Source organism: Schistocerca piceifrons, chromosome X (assembly GCF_021461385.2).
Source record: "Schistocerca piceifrons isolate TAMUIC-IGC-003096 chromosome X, iqSchPice1.1, whole genome shotgun sequence".
NCBI classification, from domain to species: domain Eukaryota; kingdom Metazoa; phylum Arthropoda; class Insecta; order Orthoptera; family Acrididae; genus Schistocerca; species Schistocerca piceifrons.
The window spans coordinates 317,688,391-317,714,162 of NC_060149.1; the positions used below are offsets into that span (position 1 = coordinate 317,688,391).

A 25,772-nucleotide genomic window follows, 5' to 3' on the forward strand; every position below is an offset into this window, starting at 1 on the left:
AGGGCCCCCGCCAGTACGCAGAAGTACCGCAACACGACGTGGCATGGACTCGACTAGTCTGAAGTAGTGCTGGAATGAAGTGATACCAAGAATCCTGCAGGGCTGTCCATAAATCTGTAAGAGTACGAGTGGCTGGAGATCTCTTCTGAGCAGCACGTTGCAAGGCATTACACATATGCTAAATAATGTTCGTCTCTGGATAGTTTGGTGGCCAGCGAAAATGTTTAAACTCAGAAGAGTGTTTCTGGAGCAACTCTGTAGCAATTCTGGACGTGTGGGTTGTCTCATAGTTCTGCTGGAATTGCCCAAGTCCGTCGGAATGCACAATGGACATGAATGGATGCAGGTGATCAGACAGGATGCTTACGTTCGTGTCACCTGTCAGAGTCATATCTAGACGTATCAGACGTTCCATATCACTCCAACTGCACACGCCCCACACTATTACAGAGCCTCCACCAGCTTGAACAGTCCCCTGCTGACATACAGGTCCACGGATTTATGAGGTTGTCCCCATACTCGTACACGTCTGTCCGCTCGATGCAATTTGAAACGATACTCGTCCGACCAGGAAACATTTTTTCAGCAATTAGTAGTCCAGTGTCGGCGTTGACGGGCCCAGAGGCGTAAAGCTTTTGTCGAGCAGTCATCAAGGGTACACGAGTGGCCTTCAGCTCCGAAAGCCCGTATCGATGTTGTTTCGTTGAAACGTTCGCACATTGACACTTGTTGATGGCCCAACATTGATATCTGCAGCAATTTGCCGAAGGATTGCACCTCTGTCACGCTCAACGATTCTCTTCAGTCGTCGTTGGTCCTGTTCTTGCAGGATCTTTTTCCGGCTGCAGCGATGTCGGAGATTTGAAATTTTGCCGGATTCCTGATATTGACGGTGCACTAGTGGAATAGTCATACGGGAAATCCCCACTTCATTGCTACTTCGGAAATGCTGTGTCCCACCGCTCCTGAGCCGACTAAAACACTACGTTCAAACTCACTTAAATCTTGATAACCTGCAATTGTAGTAGCAGTAACCGATGTAACGACTGTGCCAAACACTTGTCTTATTTAGGCGTAGCCGACCGCAGCATCACATTCTGCCTGTTTACATACCTCTGTATTTGAATACGCATGCCTTCATCAGTTTATTTGGCACTTCAGTTTATGTGGCATCATGACATGTTCATTTCTGGTATAAATCAATTACATCGTCGGCGGTTAAACATTCAACACTAGTCCGTCATCCCTCCATGCCTCAAGAACTGACTTAAAACTTCTTCTTGCCCTTCATTCCTTGCGAATTTGACAGAGGACCTCCACTATACCACACGACAAAATCTTCCAGGAATAAAAAATTGCAGAGGCTTTATCTGGATTATAATTTCAACTAGTAACTGCTGCATAGTAGTGGCTGCATTTAATATACATGACTAGTTAAAATGTTTTCAATACGACAGGAGGCCCCTGTGGAATGTGAAAGGAATGGAAACTATTGATCAGCTTTCGCATCAAGTCTCTCCCGTATACGTCACTAGAAACAACTTTCATGCATTTTCGTAACGATAATATCCCTGTATGACGAGAACTGAGCATGAATCTGATTGTGCTAGCGCCCAACTTAATTTCTCTGCTAGCGTTAGTCTCGCAATGGTATAGGCTCCGTTCTTTGCCTTAGACCATGCAATGTTTTAGTTTCTTTGTTCCTGCCCTCATATTGTACTTTTATCTTACCTGTTAGACAACTTGAGAAAACGTATACGCCATCTGCATGCAGGCCGTGTAATTAGAGTTCAGTGTGTGTTAGTAGTTAAATTACAAGTGTGTTGGGTTTCTGAAGCGGCAACGGGAAATTATCTGGACGTTGTTTATGTTAGTTTGCGAAAAAGTCCTAAACATCTCACTCGTGTCTCGGGTTGATCAGTGTCAATGAGGCGCGCGGTTTCAGTACTGGTATAGTTCACCTCCCTGTCTCGCAAGCTAATACCTTATCATACATGAGCATTCCAACATATTCTCGACAGAATGAAATGCATAATTCAGATAACTATAAAAAATACTCTCAACATCAGTAGAGACATCCGCTGAAGCCCTTAACATAACAAGAGTAGCGCGTGATGCTGAAACGCTTCACGAAACATCTCATGTACTCTACTGAACTGAGGTCCAGTCTCGGCCCTGTAAATAGACGGCGTAGGTAGCATATTTTGTCATCAAGTGTGTCATATTGATATGAAGGCCAAGAGCCTTGAATCTGGAGTTTCATCCAATCTAATAAAACAAGGCCGAGATGGTTCGAAGAATGTGAAAAAGCTCTTAGGCAGATTGGTATCTCAGAGAGAGAAATTCCTGACAGGAATAAATTTAGAAGATTGATGAAGAACTACTAGGGTTATAAAATGGCATCAACGTCCAAAAGACATAGAGGACCTTTGTCCGAAGAGCATAAACACGCATTTCTTGGTGGGCTCAGAAGGTACTGGCCGGAAGTCAAAGCTGGAACAAGAACAAGACCTAGACACTAAAATGAAATTAGTTGTAACCACGCAGTCCATAGGGGCTCAACCATAAATAAAAAAAATATTGATGTGAAGCTCTATACATATTGGTTTCAAGCATACGAAACCAAGAGCACGTAGTTACCAAGACGTTTCTACACTGAATAGCCAAAGAAACTGATACACCTGCCTAATATTAAGTAGGGCCCCTGCGAGCACGCAGAAGTGCCTAACAGGATGTGTCATGTGTGAAGTAGAGCTGGAGGGAAATGACACCATGAGTCCTGCAGGGCTGTCCATAAATCCGTAAGAGATCTCTTCTGAACAGCACGGTGCAAGGCATTCCTGGTATACTCAATAATGTTCATGTCTGGGGAGTTTGGTGGCCAGCGCAAGTGTTGAAACTCAGAAGAGTGTTCCTGGAGAAACTCTCTACCAATTCTGAACGGGTGGGGTGTCGCATTATCCTGCTGTAACTGCCTAAGTCCGTCGGAATGCACAATGGATATGGATGGATGTAGGTGATCAGGCAGAATTCTTACGTGCGTGCCAATAGTCAGAGTCGTATCCAGAATTATCAGGGGCCCATATCACACCAACTGCCCACGCACCACACCATTACAGAGCCTCCACCCTCTACAACAGTCCCCTGGTGTCATGCAGGGTCCATGGATTCATGAGGTTGTCTCCATACCCGTACACGTCAATCCGCTCGATACAATTTGAAACGAGACTCGTCCGACCAGGCAACATGTTTTTAGTCGTCAACAGCCCAATGTCGGTGTTGACGGACCCAGGCGAGGCGTAAAGCTTTGTGTCGTGCAGTCATCCAGAGTACACGAGTGTTCCTTTGACCCCGAAAGCCCATATCGATTATGTTTCTTTGAATGGTTCGCACGCTGACACTTGTTGATGGCCCAGAATTGAAATCTGCAGCTATTTGCGGAAGGGTTGCATTTCTGTTACGTTGAACGATTCTCTTTAGTCGTCGTTGGTCCAGTTCTTGCAGGATCTTTTTCCGTTGGAGGTTTAATGTTTCACCTGATTTCTGATATTCGCGGTACACTCATAAAATGGTCTTGCGGGAAAATCCCCACTTCATCGCTACCTCGGAAATGCTGTGTCCCATCGCTCGTGCGCCGATTGTAAGACTACGTTCAAAGTCAGTTACATCTTAATAACCTGCCATTGTAGCAGCAGTAACCGATATAACAACTGCGCCAGACACTTGTCTTATGTAGGCCGACCGCAGCGCCGTATTCTGTCTGTTTACGTATCTCTGTATTTGAATACGCATGCCTATACCTGTTTCTTTGCGCTTCAGTGTATTTGCCCTACACGTATTGCCCTCATTCCTCTGATAATGATTAAGTCTCACAGCAAAAGAAACTCAAAGTCTGCGATATGAAGAAATTTTCGGCCTCTCGCTAGATCTTTCGGTCGTCAGTGAAGTTTTTATGGCCATAAAGCTGTCGGGGCGATGAAACAGATGTTAATTTGTGAGGAATACGGAACACGAATGTGAGGTCCAATAAAACGATCGTATTATGAATCACTTGCTTCCAAAGTTACATCACTTTTAGAAAGCCAAGTTCACTCCTTTCATGCAAGATATGACACCGTTTAACCTACAACTCTTACTGTCTTGAAAGATTTGTATTCATTTACAAAATACATGTAATATATTCTAATCGCTCTACTATACTATTCTAGGATAAATATTAAATCCTATTCCAAGGCGCTAATGGAGGAAAATGCTAGCAAGCGCTCAGCAAACTGAAAATGTTATGAAACAAGTATCTAACGAATCTTCGTGGTAGAATAAATCTAATATCCTTAACGAACAAACAGAGTTAGCTAACACACCTTTCCTGAAAAATTTCCAAAAATTGCTTTCCAGCCTCCAAAGCAAATAATGTTAGTACACTTATCTGCAGATCAAGTAGCAAATTTATATGTTACTATAATTCTCTTGATGCTAAATGTAATTAAATAATATACTATATAAACTTTATAATTAATTTAACAATATCAACTCAAAACTTCAATTCCTCTGTACTAGTGTAAAAGGCATTACAGTTGCGTAAATGAATATATGATCCTTTCCAAACATAGGACATCATCGTCAAATGTTATGATATATCATAGCATCTGTGATACACATATGTTTGTAAGCTCTTTGTATGTACCAAAACATGTGGTGCGTCGTAGAAATCTTTTCAGTGACAAATCTAAAGTGTTCAGTGAGAACAATTTACGTGTGCAACAATAAGAATGCAGTGGGAATGCATTTACATCTGTTGGACGAATGTTATGGAAACAAACACTCAAAACCGACGTTTCACGTAAGTCACATGCAATGAAAATCTGTAACGCAACCATCTGTGTGTGGCGTGTTTATAATGATATATTATTTACATTTTAGGACAATTGATCTGTAGAAAACACACCACAAGTTATAAAGAAAGCGTGTAAACCGTCTGAGGATGAACCACAACGATTCGAAACCGGTAACGGTATCCTTTGTATAAAGGAACTGAAAGTAAATTTGTGGCTGGTTGCTGTCCTAACACCATCAACATTTGTCTTCAAACAACAGCCACGGTCTCCATCATGTCATCATATGACAAAAGTGCAAAAATAAAACTAGTTACTAGACCTTGATCTGAATACTGATTTTGGGCTCTCGCTATAGAAGAGATATCTCAGGTGGGAGAATGTTTTCTATGGAAGGGTGTAAAATATATTCTTCTACACTTCAGAGTAAAAAATGTCTAATAATGCGAAATGAGCACCACACGGTACTGTTCACTGTGAGACTATCTCTTCCGGAATGGAGGCACAGGAAAATGGAATACCGAATCGGAGAGAAAGAAACAAATATTTAACGGCATGATCTACCTAACACGTGACGTGAAAATTCTAATCCATTTCATCGGGAAGGCTGAAACTGATTTGCGCTATGAGCATAGTAATAAAAGTTACACCCAAATTAAGGTGAGCTTTCGCCTGCATATTTTGAATGTTAGAAAGAAATAGAGGGTTTAAAATGCTGTCAGAGACGAGGTCATTAGAGACGGAACACATGCTCGAATTGTGAAAGGAAATTAGCTGTGCCTTTTAAAAGAAACTGCTTCGGCATTTGCCTTAAACGATTTACGGAAATGACTGGATGCCAGCGTGTCTTCCTACATCGCAACTTCGCTCTCATCCCCCTCGTAACGTACTTCATTGAACTGGTAAGCTGATGTGAGTGCTGGTGCAGGATCCCTATGAACTTGCCTCAGCTTCTTTTGTATCACGACTGCAATTCACCTTCATTTATCAGTATACAGCGACCAGTTTTTTATCGATTCATCCCCGTATTATGGCTACACTTGCAGTGCACCTCATATAATTTCATATCTAGCCGAGAGTGTGTAATTGTTAGCGTATGCTTTTTGCGATTTTAATGCTACTGGTTTAGAACTTTTCCATGAAGGAGTTGTAACAACAGAGACACAAAGTGAGTGTGTAAAATTCAAATACTGGAATATTTGTTAATTTTTGGTTCCCTGCACTTCGCATCTCTGTACTACTATGGAGTATTTCATATCATCGGTTAATACATGATCTAGGGGATAGCAGTTTCTCAGTGGAACAAATACCTCTAAAAACTTTAAAAAGCTAAATTTTGAAATTCCAATCAACCGATTATGATTACCGAATATCAGAAACCGATTTAGACAAAACAGAATCAATTTTTACCATAGGTTACTGAGATCCTCAAAATTTGTACGTCCCTAAATTCCGTTGTCCACCGTGAACAACATAATATTAGCAGAGTGTAAATGATATCTGTGATTAATTTGTGTTTCAAAGCATAATCTACATAAGTTAAATTGTCTCGTGATATCGCCAGATGACCGCTCTAGCGAAAATATCGAGATTCTTGATCAGAATGACTTTTACAAAAATTATGTTCTCACACTACGAATAGTTTCTTTCTCTAGAATTTATTTTTTGTGTACCTATAGTTAATTATATTTCTGTTATTTCACAGGGCCGATTCTGTGACATGGAATCCTCATAAATTGATGGGAGCTTTACTTCAGTGCTCTACGGTCCATTTCAGGGAAGAGGTATGGCTAACGTAATTTTACTTTGTCGCTGTGCTGATTTAGCTAACTCTAGTGCTAAAAACAGTAAGAAAACATTGGCTTTAATTTTAGTAAGAAATATCTGAGAATGTACGTTTGAAGCATAGCACTCTATTGAAGCCAATCATGAATTGTGAGAAAACCGAGAAAGAAGAATATCGGAGCGTCTGAGATGTGGTGCTATAGAAGGATGATGGGAATTTGGTGTATCGATAAGATAAGAAATGAGGATGTTCTCCGCAGAACCGGCGAGGAGAGGAAAATATGGAAAACATTGACAAGGAGGGACAGGTTGATACGACGTGTGCCAAGACAGCAAGGAATATCTTTCATGGTGTCTGAGGGAGCTGTAGAGGGTAAGAAATGTAGGGGGAGACAGAGCTTGGAATATATGCAACAGTTAATTGAGAACGTTGGGTGCAAGCGCTGCTCTGAAATGAAGAGGTCGCCACATGAGAGGAATTCGTGGTGAGCCACATAAAGCCAGTCAGAAGACTGATAACACGGAAAAATGCATACAGCATCCCCTACAATTTTTTATGATATTCATATCGGGTGCTGGCACTAATAACTTCTGTTTAAATTCAAATTTTTTTATTATCTAGCATTACATTAATTTTGGAAGAGAAATGAACGAACACAAGCATACCTGAAAATACACTGCTCAAAAGAATTAGGGGAATATGACTTGGGGCGTCTGTCATACTCCATTGAGCAATAATTGAGGACTGTGTATGTTATTAAACCTTTATCTTCCACAAATTAAGTACACAACAAAACATCATTACATCCTCGCTTTTCTACACAAAGAGAGCTGAAATGTCCGACAGGTGTCGAAAACAAAGTGAAAACAGTCATTCATCTCGTCATCCTGGGTGCTTTTCATTGGACTTTGAGAGCTTCAGTAATGTGTATGCGCTTCGTGAGCATTCATCACTGCCTGACACCTTTGTGATATGCTACATATAATACCACGGAGCTCACCCTGTGGTATCCGTTCCCATTCCTTAATGAGAGCCCATGAGAGTTCTTGGACAGACTGTAGTGGAACAAGACGACCACGAACACGTCTGTGAAGCATGTCCCACATATGCACGATGGACTTTAGGTCGGGACTCACCGCCGGCCATTCCCTTACTTCAATGGCCAGGCTTCGTAAGACATCCCCGCTGACACCCCCGCATAGGTCCTGGCAATAGAAGGAACTCAGGGCCACCACCTTGTGCAGCAGCCACCATATGGTCCAACAGGTTCTAGCTGTAAGGCGACCATGGCCAGTGATATGATCCGTATGGCTGTCAACATTGAAGCCCTCCCACAACATCACAGAACCTTGGAAATCTTGTCTATTTCCTGGATAACATTTGGCAGGTACCGCTCACCAAGGGTTTCCGCACGCGATCACGGTCATTACCTTGCGTCAGACGTTATCTGGACTCGTCTGTGAATAAGACGCCTCGCCAGTAACGAAGTTGCCAGTTGACATGGGAACGGCAGAACTGAAGGCGAGCAGTAATACGTTGTCGTGTCACGGGGGTACTCGAACAGGACGTCTGGGTCGTAAGGTCCTTTCTCGTAACCTGTTGATTGCCGTCTGATCGGACACACAGGCTGCAGTGGTCCTTCTGAGATCGTCTTGCAGTGATCTGCCGGTATGCGTATGACGACGCCACGCAGAGATGGCCAGATACTGTTCTTCATGTGGTGTTGTAATGCGTCAGCTACCTTGTCCAACTCTCCTTGTGTATTGACCTATCTCCCTGTAGCGTGTCCACAACCTACAGATGACGCATGGAGAGGCATTGGCATCTGCAGCAACACGATCGAAAGTCCAGCCTCTTTTAATCAAACAGACTGCCCTTGCAGCTTTCACTGCAATAAGATGTCGAATTGCATGTGCTTGGTTACATACAACGTCGACAAATGACAACTGCCATCTGCATACGTCACTAGAAAACACTGGGACACGGACACCTGCACTCGCTTCCTTCGGAGGGGTCACCTGACACTATATGCATAACACAGCGACTAGCTGGAGAATGATTTTAATTGTTGCCTACATTGAAAGCGAAGATCTCAAGCCATGCAATAAGACCACAGATCCCGCCTGTATCAAAATAGATTTAATATAACGAACGTTGATACACGTGTCCCCCTAATTCTTCTGAAGAATGCACACAAGCAATTCTTTTAAAAGTACACGCTGGTAGCATTAGAGGGCCCCAGATTGTGCAGAACTGGAACCAAGAGGACATGTGACCCACCACCGCTGACGTAAGTCTTGGAAATAAAGTGGCGTGTGCATGCGCAAGTCAGTTGTACGGAATCGACGCAGTATGGTGGATCGATGTGCTGACGTAACAGAATGGCAGAAAGGATATATCATATTTGGACGTGCCCATGACCGCGCAGGGAAAGAAGCTACCGGATTTGTTGGTATATCACCGCCGACTATCCAACTTACACGCCGTTAGAACACTGACTGTAAGAAGATCTTAAACGACAGGGTCACGCCTTTTACATAAAAATCGGTATCAAACGGAACAGAAATTACTGTTTTCAGTGATTGCAAGTCAATCTCATTAAGTTTCCGACCGAACATTCCGAAGGGTACTGCGTGCAGCGGTGAATTCCAGTACAGTAAACTGGGTGTACTTGACCGATTTTCACATTCATTTGTGATTACCATGACAGTTTTTTAACTTCTGTGATATTTATGCTAGTGAACACAGGGGTTTGTATGAATGGATAACATATTAATTAGCACAATACATTTTCTAAAATGCAGACCATGTAATGGAAAAAATTGGGTGGTTAAAGTGAGCACGGATTTGGGGGTACATTGACCGGCCATACTTCCTCCACAACTGCCAGCTACCAGTGCATTTGGGGTCATTATATCGAAAACATAATAAAACTTTGACCATCTATAAATAAACACGATGTTCCAAAGCTTTCTTAAGTGCTTTATTAAGCCTCATAAAAGAATAAACCTAATACGGTACATAAATCAGTTTGTTCCGTTATCAAATTATAAATATAACGAAAGGTACTAGGATGATGTATCACACATATAATTCCAAATTTAATTGAGCATATAATGCCTTCAATTTCATTCATATTGAATCTAAATCCTCATTTCGGAACATCTTGTGCAGTTGGAACTGAGGTGATATATTCTTCATTTTTCGAGTCAATATCTGGCACTTGTGGCCAAAACAACTTCATATCTTGTTTCTGGAGATATTTTAAATTATGTCTTGTACCCGAATCACTGCATGAACCCCAACAGCTTCCAATGTGCGCAATATATGAATGACATTTATTGTTCTCAGTTGTAGTCACACTGACAGTTACAAATGAGCCTTCGTCTGTATGCTGATGGTTAATGTATGTGTTCGTTAGTTCCACTCTGTCATTAGCATCTACGCTGTTTAGTAAATTGTGTACCTGTAATCTTGAGGTAACAATGACCAGTGGTCAAGGTAACCCCGAAACAAATAAATCATGCACATGGCCTCATAAATCGCAATTAAGTGGCGTATGAACAAACAACTAATCAGTGGTCTGTTTTGAGAATTAATAGGGTAACATACATGATATAGTTGGAAACATCGATGGCCTTGCAGTTAAATGATATTGGTGAATTTTGTACAACCAGATTTTAACACATGTTTTCGAATACAATTATAAGTCGCAACAGGTTAGCCGACTGTTGCGAAAGAAAATCGGCACTACATGGCACCATTTAGCGTGCATTGGTGAAATTTTACCACCAAACAGTATATACTTAACACGCAGCTGAGAGCCATTCAGAGCTTTGAAACTTTTGGTGTATGAATGGTCAAAGTAAACGCGGTGTGTATGAATGGTCAAAGTAAACGCGGAGGACGAAGTACATGGTTTACGATTTGCTGACAGCGATACATATAGCTGCACATCTTCGATGGGCCAAAAAAGTAGCTGACTGGAGGCGCGTAGTGTGGTCCGACGAGTGGTGATTACGCAAACTTTTAAAATGATGCGAAGTGGCGAGTGCACGGTGGCCCAGTGCGGCTTTTAATCCGCACTATGTGAAGGGTGTAGTTCATGACAGAGGTGGCTCTGTAGTGTTTTGGGAGTGTTCTTCGTACCATGGTTGGATCAGCTCCTTCAGGTTGCCGTGAACATGAACCATTATCATATTTCAACATGCACAGTGACCACGTGTTGCCGTTTCTCCTACACGTGAGTATGCTGTGGACGTCCTCATCTTTCACGATGGTAACAGCTGTGTTCACAGGGCTGTGCGCATGCGTTCCTAGTTGTACGAACACTCAGGAACCTTATAGTTCTTCGACTGGCACGCTAAATCACCCGATTTATAATCCTATAAAATGTCTGGAGATATTTGGGATTGCGATGGAACATAGCATCCAGCAACACCGAAACCTGATAGCTCTATTGTATTTAATCATCAATTAATGACTTCAACGGGATATGACATACCTCAAGAAGCTTCTGAACTCTCTTCTTCCACAAACATAAGTCATTATTAAGGCTAGAAAGGTGTTAAACGGTATGTTTCCAGGGGTGACTAATATTTTGGTAATATCCTTGGCAAAGCCAGCGGTGACAAACGTATCCCATCTCGTGTAAAAGATGTATGAAGAAGGCGAAATACACTCCGATTTCAACAAGAATATAATAATTCCAATTCCAAAGTAAGCATATGCAGACGGGTGTGGATATTACTCAACTATCCCTTTAATAAATCATGGTTGCAAAATACTAACACGAATTCTGTAAAGAAGAAGAGAAAAAACTGATGGAAACCGATTTGTGGAAGTTCAATTTGTTGTCCGGAGAAATGTAACAAAATTTGAGGCAATACCGACCTTACGACGTCGCTTAGAGGATAGGTTAAAGAAAGCAAACCTATTTTTATAGCATTTTTAGATGTAGGGAAAGCTTTTGACGATGTTGACTGGACTACACTCTTTGAATTTTTTAAATTATCATGGGTAAAATACATGGAACGAAAAAAGGTTACTTACAAGTTGTACAGAAACAAGAGTGCAATTACAAGAGTCGAAGGACATGATGGGGAAGCAGTGGTTCAGAAGTGAGTGAGGCAGGGTTTTAGCATATCCTGCATGTTATTCAATCTGTACGTTGAGCAAGCAGTAAAGCAAACCAAGGAGAAATTTGGAGATGGAATTAATGTTCAGGGAGAAGAGATAAAAACTTGAGGCTTACCAATGACACTGGAATTCTGTTAGAGATAGCTAAGGACTTGGAAGAACAAATGAATGGAATGGATAGTATCTTGAAGAGAGTTTATAAGATAAACATCAACAGAAGTAAATTGTGGGCAATTAAATATTTTTGTGGAATTTGTAGACTTAGAGTTAGCTACTGACAATGCTGACTGGAGTAGTCTCTTTGATATTCTGAAGGTAGCAGGAATAAAATTCAGGGAGCGAAAGACTATTTACAACTTTGACGGAAACCAGATGGCAGTTATAAGAGTCGAAGGGCATGAAAGGGAAGCAGTGGTTGAAAAGGGAGTAAATCGGGGTTATAGCCTATCCCTGATGTTAGTCAATCTATACACTGAGCAAGCAGTAAAGGAAATCAAAGAAAATTTTGAGATAAGGAATTGTAGTTGAGGGAGAAGAAATAAAAACTTTGAGATTTGCCGATGACATTGTAATTCTCTCAGAGACAGCAAAGATCTTTGAAGAGCAGTTGAACGGAATGGACTGTATCTTGAAAGGAGGATATAGGATGGGCATCAACAAAACAAAACGAGGATAATGGAATGTAGCCCCAAATTAAATCAGGCAATACTGAAGGAATTAGATTAATAAATAAACCAACACAGTGGGATCACTTCTTTTATCACCGATTACCAGTTTCAACCTGCGTTGCAGATTACTTTTTTCTGTAGCTGTCATGAAAACAGCTAATTTTCATGTTTTCAGGTGTGCTTATATCGAAATGAAAATGCAAGATCATCTCTCGTTTTGAAGTTATGATAACTTTACGTTATTGCCTATATAAGCTTAGGCATGTATTTACCTGAGGGAGCAACCGCTTTGCCTAGCGTTAGTAGTTTTCTGCATGTGATTCCCTGATTAGTGTGTAGCAGTGATCGGCTAACACTGATGCACTCCACTTTCCCTGGTAACTCATTTCCATATCCGAAATTTGCTGGTGGAAGAGTTCTCCGTGCTCGTCGGTTACAGCACCACAGTTCAAATCAAATGGCTCTAAGCACCATGGGACTTAACATCTGAGGTCATCAATCCCCTAGACTTAGAATTACTTAAACCTAACTGACCTAAGGACATCATACACATCCATACCCGGGGCAGGATTCGAACCTGCGACCGCAGCAGCAGCGCGGTTCCGGACTGAAGCGCCTAGAACCGCAGCACCACAGTTGCGAGGGAAGAAGTCCAAAGGAGAGTCTAGGAATCTAGGATACGAGTATGTTGCACCCCAGTCTGTTGAAGTAATGCAGAAGATTTGCTACAAGATCCTTATAGTTTTCTGCCCTCATTTCCTGGAAGGTTTGTTGAAGCATGAGCAAGGGCATCCCAAGCTAACTTTTCATCACCTGTCAGGAATGTTTTGAAATGCTCATCTTTGCACAGGTGGCGTATCTGGCGACCCACGAAAATTCCCTCTTTTATTTTAGTCTCACTCAGACCTGGAAATTTCTCGTGCAAACAGAGAAATGCTTCCCCAGTTATGTCATTGGCCTTAAAGAAGTTTTGTGTGAGGCCTAATTTTATGTGAAGAGCATGAAGAATTAGAATTATGTTCTTGGTTTCTACAAGTGCTTGATGCATAACAATGTGAAATCCTGGTTCAAGTGATTGACGCTTAGGCCGATCTCTCTTTTTATGATGAACTGCTTTGGCTGGTCTGTCCCAGAGGCACAGGAAGTAAAAGAATTTGGTGCAGCCTTGTTGTAGCCCAAGAAATATGCCTATGACTTTCAGATCCCCGGAAACCTGCTATTTAAACCTGCCATATTTCAATCGCAATAATAACTGTTTCATATTATCATATGTTTCTTTCATGTAAGGTGGGTACCAAGTCGGAATCGATGGTAACACATTGCCATCATGCAGTAGCACACACTTCAGACTTACTTTGGAGAAGTCGATGAACAGCCTCAACTAATTACTTTTATAGTCAATGGCCATAGCTGCCATTATTATCATCTTCGAAAAATGGGAGGAATGGCATATGGCGGTTACGGAACGCAGTCACATTTACTGCCCCATTAAAACAGTTCCACTGTTGTCTTGACGCCAATAGTTCAACTTTACCTTTTGGCAATTTCAGATCTCTCACTAGGTCATTAAACTCATACTGTGTTACTTTGGGAATCTCTGTACACTCATCGATACACTCAAATCAGGATCTTTCAAAGAACTGGGTTTTGAAGGTGATGGTGCAGCACTAGTTTCACTACCACCCTTGTCACTATCACAGTCGGGTGGGACGGGAACAGGCCGTCCGTCTTCGTGAGGCACTGGTCATATGGCTGACGGTATGTTAGAATATATCAAGGAAGACTTCTTCTTCTTGGAAGTACCATGTGGTAATGGAGCTGTCATACAAAAGTAACAACCATTCACATGGTTTGATGGTTCTCGCTAGATCATGAGTACAGCAAAGCCCATGGAAGATCTTTTACGATTCAACCACGAACGAAGACGATGTGCAACATACATGAGGAGCCCAGGGCTTGTCCGGGCCTTCGACTTCGCAGCCAAAGTACAGTCTCCATGCTTTCCTAATATATGGCGCTATTGGCCTCCTTTGCGATTTCAGTGTAGCCCGTCCACAAATGTAGCAAAAACTGTCAGCACTGTTGACACCGCGCGGGGTAGCCGTGTGGTCTGAGGTGTCTTGTCACGGTCCGCGTGGCTGTCCCCGTCGGAGGTTCGAGTCTTCCCTCGGGCATGGGTGTGTGTGTTGTCCTTAGCGTACGTTAGTTTAAGTTAGATTAAGTAGTGTGTAAGCTTAGGGACCGATGACCTCAGCAGTTTGGTCCCATAAGACCTTACCACAAAAAAAAAAAAAAAACACTGTTGACGCATTTGCGACGCATATTGAATCTCAGGAATCACAATGACCAAACGCACTAACTGCACTTCAATAACACGTTCTTCCAGCATACGAACAGAACACAGCTTGTAACAGACTGAAACTATGCTTAAATGAAACATGCTTCTCTTCTCCCTTCCTCTTCCCCTTCCCTTTGTTGTTACGAGCCCGGGTTAAAAACAGCGACAAAATACACACAGCTATTGTTGCCTGAAACTCTATCATTCTGTCTACCGTCAGTGAAATTTCGAAGCCCATATGGGAAGGGAGTGACAAACAATGCTAATAAGATATAATTATAATGAAATGCCTCCCCCTTTAACTTGGAAACCAGAGTTAATTTGAGTTTTTCATTGTTGTTTTCGTTATCAGCGGGGTCAATATAGTTAACAAACATTTATTTCATCTCAGTCACATTTTCACTGTTGGCTCGTGTAATAGACACAGAAATTTACGTTCTAACCATGTAAACATTTTGACAGCAACACATTGCTCTTTTCTAGCTGTACAACCACCTCAGCCAGCATAAGTAATTATGGCAGCATGTGGAATAGACAGATAGTAAACTTCTTCACAATAAAGAATTACTTTCATTGTGATAGTATAGAGCGATAGGGCTTTTAAAGATGTAGGTGCACTCGTAATTAATATTTCCATCCAGTTTGAAATCCTTTTTCTTCCGACGTCGACGGGAACGACGCCAATTTTTCTGCTCAGTTGGTGTGACTTAATGTATGGGTAAATGTGCATCGACATTACTACCACTCATTACTACAGCTGTGTAATAACATGAAATGACTGTACATCCATAGCTTTATGTTTTTCCCAAAATGTTATGCCCCTTTATTTGTTTTGTAAAAAACCGCCTTTTCTTGCTGCACTGTGTTTTATTCCTCCCAGACGTGTTTCGCGTTTTTCGCTTTAAGGCATCATCAGTGGCATCCAGATGATGAAACCTTAAAATGAAAAAGGCGAAACGCTTTTGGGAGGAATAAAACACAGTGCAGCAAGAAAATACGGTTTTTATTTACAAAACAAATATTTCTGTGCTTGCTGCGGAGAATGGCCACGCAAAGAAACTTGTTTTTATGCCCATGTTCTCATTGTTTTACTCATGGACAGATGTATACATTTTGCATGTTGACAGGGAATACTCATCAGCTGCAACCAGATGAGTGCTGAATATTTGTTCATGCAAGACAAGCTGTATGACGTCCAGTACGACACAGGTGACAAGGTGATCCAGTGTGGCCGCCACAACGATATCTTCAAGCTCTGGTTGCAGTGGAGAGCTAAGGTACTGCAATAAATCGCAGGCATAGCTTTTCGTATGTAGTGTAGAGCGATTTACCTAAACTAGAAGCCGTTTTTTTCATTACCCCTAAATAAATCACTCGCTTTTCATAGAGCAGGGTTTCCCACACTGTGTTCCGCGGAACATTGCTGTTCCACTGGAAATGATTAAGTGCTCCGCGAAAGACTGTTACTAACATGACGTTTGTCCCCATAATTTGACGATACTAATATTTTTTTAATTTTATTATGATGTGTTATTTGCTATGATTTGAAATGAAGTAATCACTGAATAAAACAAGTTTTTCTCGTTTTTAAAAGTTTTGTTAACCTTCAAAAATATCAAGGTGTTCCATCAAAGTACCAGGATTCTTAATGTGTTCCGTAAAAGAAAAAGTTTGGGAACCCCTGCCTTAGAGATAACTATAACTTACCCGACATTATTAATGATAACACCTTGGAAGTTTCTAAAGTTTCTGCTTAACTTTTATATTTTTTCGCCCAGTAATGCATAAAAAACACCTCTGATTCTTACGTTCCATTAATCATAATCACAGGTCGGATCATAGTAGTAGCCTAAACAACTATATACATATACAGGGTGAAGGGAAATTCGCACACTCTGGCATCGCAGCGCGACTCCTCACGTGCCAGCGATAAAAAATGTCTGTCACAAAATTTCGTCTGGCGAGTACATCCGACAGGAAAAGGTCGTTAAAGAGTGCAATCTGGCAACACTGTAACTACATGTATGGTAATTACCTCTGTTAACACATAACAGTCGTGCTGTTCGGTTAGTGCAGTGGATAGAGTTATCGGTTCGCATACAGCAGGTGGAGGGTTCGATGCGCGGTTGGGGTGAATATTTTTTTTTTAGTTGCTACTTTGATTCAGACATTTCATACTGTAATATACATCGTTTCTTAGGTCACATTTATCGTAAGTTTACAACGTTTTGTAACGCTGAATATAACAAATATCTGATTAGACAAATAAGAAATAGACAGCTGAAACAAATGACCTGTCATGGGACAGAATAACTACAAAAACAATATCAATTTCTAGATTCTAAAGACGATAGCACAGGACAATATCACAACATATACTTGTCATTTATACTACATGTAATATGAGTGCTCAGATGTCACACATTAGCAACCAGTGACAATAATAATGTCCATATTAATGACTGCATGACCTTCACAACAGAATACGTTGCCCTCAGAACAACAGATGCTCAAAGGGACCTACCTTCACGTCGAAACATTGCACAACTCGCCGAGTCATACAGCTGTGGATCCTTCGCAGCAAAGCTGCAGCCACAGTAACAAGAGCAGCATGAACACTCGCTACCAATTCTTCCACATTCGTCAGTAGAGTAGAGTACACGTGCTCCTTCAGGCATCCCACAGGAAGAAATCCAGGGGATTTAGTTCAGGTGTATGCGGTGGCCATACAACTGGACCTCAGCTTCAGAGCCATTTCTCTGGAAATGTTCTGTCCAAATACTGTTGCACATTAATTCCAGAGTGTGGAGGTGCACCATCTTGTTGGAACCATATCCACTGCCGAACATGTAGTGGAATATCTTCCAGAGCACCAGGCTGATAGTTTGAGAGGTATGGCTGGTTCAAATGGCTCTGAGCACTATGGGACTTAACTTCTAAGGTCATCAGTCCCCTAGAACTTAGAACTACCTAAACCTAACTAACCTAAGGACATCACACACATCCATGCCCGAGGCAGGATTCGAACCTGCGACCGTAGCAGTCGCGCGATTCCAGACTGAAGTGCCTAGAACCGCTCGGCCACACCGGCCGGCTTGAGAGGAATGCATGACACCTTCGTACAGTCAACCGGTCAGGCAACATGTAGGGGCCCAAACACCTGTCGCCCAATATTCCGGCCGAGACATTGATACCAAAGCGCATTTGATATCTACGATCACGGGTGACGTGCGGATTAACCCCACACCAATGGTGGGCATTGTGCATATTGAAGACACCCTCATGAGTGAATGCTGCTGCATACAACCATATTACGGTGTTCAAGAAGTCATCATTGGCTTCTTGTTATTGTTGGAAACATTCATAGAATTGCATCCGCTGATGGCGATCTGCCGGCCGCGGTGGCCGAGCGGTTCTAGGCGCCTCAGTCCGGAACCACGCGACTGCTACGGTCGCAGGTTCGAATCCTGCCTCGGGCATGGATGTGTGTGACGTCCTTAGGTTAGTTAGGTTTAAGTAGTTCTAAGTTCTAGGGAACTGATGACCTCAGATGTTGAGTCTCATAGTGCTCAGAGCCATTTGAACCATTTTTTGATGGCGATCTGCAGGATGCTGGTACTGCGTGAAAGCATAATGATAGGGGTGCAGTCAATGCTCATGCAGCATGTTAACGACCGTGTGTTGCAAGACATGCAGCTGCCTTGCTATGCTACGTGTAATTCGCTGGGGTTCTTTGTGTATTACCTCCAGAATAGCTTTCACAGTAGCTGAAATATGACAAGTCTGTGGACCACCTCTGTCACGCGATGGTGGAAGGAGAGAACCTGACTCCCAAAGGCGTAGCTCCGGACAATGAAACACATTTTTGTTTGGATGGCGTCGACGAGGATATCTAGCACCATATTCACGAGCGGCAACACCAGCCCGGTTATCAGAAGCACCAAGAACCACATATTCATCGCTTGTGGTTGCCATCCGCCTGCCACACTGGTTTACAGGTTTACAATGAGAAAATTCGATACGTGTACGCAGGTAGATTGGATTCTGTCACGGGCGCGTTATTCCGCTTAAAATTAGTCCCTGTGTGCTGGACAGTGCATACAGTATAAATACGCTCTCAGTCCTGCGCGCTGTTCCACCTAACGTGCATTATCCCTCTGACAGATATTGTTCTCCATGATTCATCCCGACACTGCTAATTGTGAAATGTTGATTCATCCCGACACTGCTAATTGTGAAATGTTCGATTTCGAATTACACTGTTTCCCTAACGGTAATAGACGTGATGTTTCCGCAATCCCATCGACAGAATAATAATAATAATAATAATGTATTGAGATACGTACTAAACAGTATGCAGTTACCAGACTCAATGCTGAAAGGTATAATTAGTGGAACCATGCTGATAACACATACAAATAGTAACCGAGTTTGGACATTATTCGCGAAGTACGTCGCTAGTCCCATTGGCAATGTAAGGCCCTAACGAAATGTAAGGGACCTGAATGAGGCAAGAATAGTAGTTGGTGCTAATCTATGGGACGACTGGAAGAAGCTACAAAAGAAACAGGTTTAGCATCTAATAGATGAAGTGGTGCGAATAAATTCACGCCCACGACGTGGAAAGCTGACCAATCTTCCATTTCTACGATTGTAGTATGTAGGTGCAAATGTTTTCTAGAGGACCCGCTGCAATCGCTGTTGACGATAAAGATGCCAGATACCGTGCCGCCTTTACATTTACAAAATGAAAAACATATGCCTCAACCCAGGATCGAACCATCGACCTCCTGCAAGCTAACCCAAAACTCTGTCCACTGCACCAACTGTACAGAACGATTACTGACACCAGTAGTTACCATACACGTGGTTACAGTGTTGCCAGATTGCCACACACTAACCTGCTTTTTCTGCCGGATGCACTCGCCTGACGAAATTGTGTGACAGACATTTTTTTATCGCTGGCATGTGAGGAGTTGCTCTGCAAAGCCCGAGTGCGCGAATTTTGCTTCACCCTGTATAAGTCAATCTAGACAGTTTTATTCAGAAAGTATCCATAACGATCGCAGACTCATTCAGAATATTAATTTCCTTTATTGATTCGGTATGTTGTCACCACAGAAAGCCAACACTGCTTTGCACCTACAAGGGCGGCATTCATTGAAAAAAAGAGCAATCAACAGATCCGAAACAGTCGCGGGATAGGCCGGCTCAAATGCAAAATTTCTACACCAATCTCAAACATGATAAGTAGAATTCAAATCTGGTAGGCAAACTGACCACAGTGCTGAGTGATATTCTCACTTTTGAACAAACTCAACTCTATGCACTGAATACAGTTCCCCTACAAAGTAAATAAGTCGTGAAAACATACAGCAGAATGGACCGTAGATGGTCTCGTCCCTTACTCAGAGCTATCAGCAACCCGTTCCAGATGACGTGTGTACAGTGCAGATTCCTGTCTCCATCATCATCGTCACCATGATAACAGGATGGTTCGAAATCAAATGTGGAACTGTTTCGCCCTCCGTATTCTGTTCAGATGCAAATTCCATGTTTTCCTTTTTTGGGTTCAAAATGGTTCAAATGGCTCTAAGCACTATGGCGCTTAACACCTGAGATCATCAGTCCCCTAGACTTAGAACTACTTAAACCTAACTAACCTAAGGACATCACACACATCCATGCCCGAGGCAGGATTCGAACCTGCGACCGTAGCAGCAGCGCGGTTCCGGACTGAAGCGCCTAGAACCGCTCGGCCACAACGCCCGGCCTTTCTTTGGACTCAGCGCAAAAGTGCTGCCCTTCACAGTGTTGAAATATTTGCCATTTACGACGACGCAGTAGCGAAAATGTTCAAGTGTTCAGAAGTGGACCGGAGCCAGTTACCGTATTCAGGATCTCTATAATTCCAAATAAAACTCAAATATTTCTTTACTATTATTAGTAAAGCAGTTCACATGTAAATTTGTTGGAAGTTCAACTAAGGATTTTACCCAGTCTCTCACAGTAAGTGGGCTGATGGTGTCATAAGGGGGTTGTTCGGAAAGTAAGGTCTGACAGGTCACGAAATATAAACCACTGTTAAAATCAAAAATGTTTTACTTGCAACAGTTAGCTACACCTTCCAGCTACTTCAGCCGGCCTGTGTGGCCGTGCGGTTCTAGGCGCTTCAGTCTGGAACCGCGTGACCGCTACGGTTGCAGGTTCGAATCCTGCCTCTGGCATGGATGTGTGTGATGTCCTTAGGTTAGTTGGGTTTAAGTAGGTCTAAGTTCTAGGGGACTGATGTCCACAGATGTCAAGTCCCATAGTGCTCAGAGCCATTTGAACCATTTCGAACCAGCTACTTCTCTACATAGTCGCCGCTCAGACTTAGATATTTATCGTAGCGTTGTACGAACTTTCCAGTACCCTCGTCATAGAAGGTAGCCGCCTGTGATTTCAACCAATTCTGTACGCTGGTCTACACCTCGTTGTCTATGCCAAAATTTTGTGTTCACAGCTAGCGGTTCAAGTGAGCAGAGATGAAACTCAGAGGGAGCCAATTACGGGCTGTATTGTGAGTGATCAAACACTTCCCATCGAAAACGCTGCAGGAGCATCTTTATTACCACTACAGAGCGCGGCAAAGAACTGTCATGAAGAAGGAAATGCATGACAGTTATGTTACGTGAGCTGCATGATGTCAGCCGAAATCTCTCACTAGGCCCTCACATTTGGTGGGAGAGACAGTTTTCTAGGCATCTTTACGTGCTCACTGTGCGCTCAGATCTGAAAAGAACCACATGCCTCAATCGACGGGCATACTAGAGACACTGCAGAACACATCTGTGCAAAACTTCACCAGTTTTTCACTGTGTTATCCATTTCGTTCCCGACCGAATGTTACTTTCCGAATAGTTCTCGTGTAATAGTGGAGAATACTACTACGACGCAATGCAGTAACCTAGAGCCCTTGCATTTTATGCAGAGGGTTTATCTGAGCAGCAAGAACGTCCATTTTTCTGAGTTTCTTATTTGTCTTCTGAAACAAATGATTAACGACCATTTTGAACTGAAATCGCAGTACTTTAAACGAAGTTATATTCTTTTGCAGGGAACTGAAGGCTTTGAAAGGATGATGGATAGACTAATGGAGCTATCGCAGTATATGGTACGTCGCATCAAATCTATGCCAGAGAAATTTTACTTGATAATGGAACCGGAAATGGTGAACGTCTGCTTCTGGTACGTGCCGACTCGAATGCGATCCATGACACACGATCGCGAGCGGGAGAAGTTGTTGGGTCAGGTAAGTGTGTATAGTTTAGGGAAAAAAAATCTTATTTTCATGACATTTGCAATCTTGTGACACGTAGTTTTTGTCATGATACGTACGATAAAATCATCAGTAGCCAAAATATATACACACATTCAAATAGTAGACGAGTTAAGGTGAATTTAGTCATCGTGGCGGAAAGCAGCACACGCAGAAGATTTAAAAATTAACTGAGGACCTCAACATTAACTACTTACTCCAGGCTGTTGGTAAACACGTCTAATATTATTTTCGTATTCTCCATTCAGGATCTGTAACTGACACAGCAGTTGTAATATAAGTTTTGTTTTGATCATCATATTCTTTGTATAACTGTTAATTTTGCAATGATGAATCACGCTATATCATGTAACAACCCGATGGAAGGGTTTGGGTTTGGGGGTGCCTGGAGAACGATAACTGCCATAGTGCTGACAGTGAAGTACACAGGAGGGGAGGGGTATTTCGAAATGGGGATGTTTGTTGTCACATTTCATAGCATTGTATACTAAGTACAGGAGAAGAAAAATGCGAAGAAGATGATTGTTTGCATAAGCATGACAATGCGTCGTGTCATAAAGCAGCATCTGTGAAGCAATGGTTCGTGGACAGTAACATTCCTGAAATGGAATGGCCTATCATAAGGCCTGAACCGAACCGAACAGAACACCTTTGGAATGAGTTATAACATCCACTACGCACCAGACCCCAGCGTCCATCACCGCCATCTTCTCTCGTTTCGGCTCTTGAGGAAGAACAGGCTACCATTTCTCCACAGACATTCGAGCACCCCAGTCAAAGTGTCCCCAGCAGCGTTGAGGTCGTGATAGAGGCGAAGGATGTAAACATACCGTATTAATTTCCGCTTATAGGTGTCTGGATACTTCCGATCAGAGAGTGTATGAAGTTCACAGATAACGAATGTGAGTATGTGATTTGTCATATCAACAAAAACAATTTCTTCAAGACGTAATCCTGTTGCACTAATACGCTGTAGCTATGTAGAAAATCTTTTAACGTATTTACAGAGTCATGTTGATTGATAAGAAATCATCTTCCATGTTATTCCTGCTATAAATCGAACACCAATGGTGGCCGAGTATATGACAGGTACTATAGGGGTGAACCCTATCTTTCAGAGTGCATTTTTCAGTACAGGTAGATGATGTTGGAAATGTTGTTCCCAGAGAGACTGTCAAAACGCTTGTTAGATACCACAGCACGCTGCAGGTCTTACGAGGCGAGTATCAGCATTTTGAAATTCGCCTTGTAGCTTCGTATGTTGTGTTAGTGCTCTGTAAATTTTATCGTTACGTTGTATTAGTTTATGGGGCTCACTAAATAGTTTATACACTCCTGGAAATTGAAATAAGAACACCGTGAATTCATTGTCCCAGGAAGGGGAAACTTTATTGGCACATTCCTGGGGTCAGATACATCACATGATCACACTGACAGAACCACAGGCACATAGACACAGGCAACAGAGCATGCACAATGTCGGCACTAGTACACTGTATATCCACCTTTTGCAGCAATGCAGGCTGCTATTCTCCCATGGAGACGATCGTAGAGATGCTGGATGTAGTCCTGTGGAATGGCTTGCCATGCCATTTCCACCTAGCGCCTCAGTTGGACCAGCGTTCGTGCTGGACATGCAGACCGCGTGAGACGACGCTTCATCCAGTCCCAAACATGCTCAATGGGGGACAGATCCGGAGATCTTACTGGCCAGGGTAGTTGACTTACACCCTCTAGAGCACGTTGGGTGGCACGGGATACATGCGGACGTGCATTGTCCTGTTGGAACAGCAAGTTCCCTTGCCGGTCTAGGAATGGTAGAACGATGGGTTCGATGACGGTTTGGATGTACCGTGCACTATTCAGTGTCCCCTCGACGATCACCAGTGGTGTACGGCCAGTGTAGGAGATCGCTCCCCACACCATGATGCCGGGTGTTGGCCCTGTGTGCCTCGGTCGTATGCAGTCCTGATTGTGGCGCTCACCTGCACGGCGCCAAACACGCATACGACCATCATTGGCACCAAGGCAGAAGCGACTCTCATCGCTGAAGACGACACGTCTCCATTCGTCCCTCCATTCACGCCTGTCGCGACACCACTGGAGGCGGGCTGCACGATGTTGGGGCGTGAGCGGAAGACGGCCTAACGGTGTGCGGGACCGTAGCCCAGCTTCATGGAGACGGTTGCGAATGGTCCTCGCCGATACCCCAGGAGCAACAGTGTCCGTAATTTGCTGGGAAGTGGCGGTGCGGTCCCCTACGGCACTGCGTAGGATCCTACGGTCTTGGCGTGCATCCGTGCGTCGCTGCGGTCCGGTCCCAGGTCGACGGGCACGTGCACCTTCCGCCGACCACTGGCGACAACGTCGATGTACTGTGGAGACCTCACGCCCCACGTGTTGAGCAATTCGGCGGTACGTCCACCCGGCCTCCCGCATGCCCACTATACGCCCTCGCTCAAAGTCCGTCAACTGCACATACGGTTCACGTCCACGCTGTCGCGGCATGCTACCAGTGTTAAAGACTGCGATGGAGCTCCGTATGCCACGGCAAACTGGCTGACACTGACGGCGGCGGTGCACAAATGCTGCGCAGCTAGCGCCATTCGACGGCCAACACCGCGGTTCCTGGTGTGTCCGCTGTGCCGTGCGTGTGATCATTGCTTGTACAGCCCTCTCGCAGTGTCCGGAGCAAGTATGGTGGATCTGACACACCGGTGTCAATGTGTTCTGTTTTCCATTTCCAGGAGTGTATGTTAAGTAAATTTCATTTGCTACTGACAGTTCCTTCATGAAGTTACCGTATTTTTTCTCACTGAAGATGATATAATGTAATGGAGCTTCGTAGGTACCTAACACAATGATAATAAGGCAATTGGATATACGACACTCCTCTTTTACTGAGTGCTACACTTTTCCTTTAATTTCAGTATGTCGACTGTACTATTGGCGTTGTCTAACTTCTGACGAACAGACCACTATTAGTCACCGCTTCCCTACTTTTGGTGGCTCGTTGTGTCTCATTTCTCAGCTGTAGTATTCTAAAAATTTTAAAATATTACTGATAAGTAATGTCATAAGTTCCAATGAAGTATATTTAAGTATCCGTTAGAAATTCTGTGAGACACTACAATTAACTGTATTGCAGATTACGCCACTTCTCAAGGGGCGAATGATGATGGCTGGCACGCTGATGGTTGGCTACCAACCATTGGACGAAAGACCCAACTTCTTCCGCAACATTATATCCAGCGCTGCAGTCACCGAAGCTGACGTTGATTTCCTGTTGTCTGAGATGGATAGATTGGGACACGATTTATAAGCCAACAGGCAGGTATGTTACCTTATATATAAAATGTATCTCATAAAGTGGCATGTACAAATAGTGCGAAAATATCATCACACTAATTAAAAGTCACAGATTAATTCAATGTGAATTAGCTTACTTTTGTTATCTATTGCTCATCACTGCGTTCCATTTTTGACAAATTTGTGACGGATTTTCCTCCGATCTTTGAATAAACGAATTATTACTTTGGTTCTAACGACCCACTCGACAAGATGACACAGTAATTAAGACACTGACCTCGTATTACGGAATAGAGGGGTTCAATTCCCATTCCATAAAAGCTGGTTAAGTATTTCCATGGTTTCGATAAATACTTCAGATGAACGCTGTGATTGGTTC

The 25,772-nt window shown here is 42.9% G+C and overlaps 1 protein-coding gene across 1 annotated transcript in view; it reads left to right on the plus strand.

The window, feature by feature from the left end:
- The window catches only part of LOC124723034 (glutamate decarboxylase), a 249,638-nt gene extending 224,232 nt beyond the window's left edge, over positions 1 to 25,406 (plus strand). The window contains exons 8-11 of the mRNA XM_047248210.1: positions 6,538 to 6,616; positions 15,891 to 16,040; positions 21,863 to 22,057; positions 25,233 to 25,406. Coding sequence (XP_047104166.1) covers positions 6,538 to 6,616; positions 15,891 to 16,040; positions 21,863 to 22,057; positions 25,233 to 25,406 — 598 coding nt within the window. The remainder of the gene's footprint in view (positions 1 to 6,537; positions 6,617 to 15,890; positions 16,041 to 21,862; positions 22,058 to 25,232) is intronic.
- Positions 25,407 to 25,772: the final 366 nt, after the last annotated feature.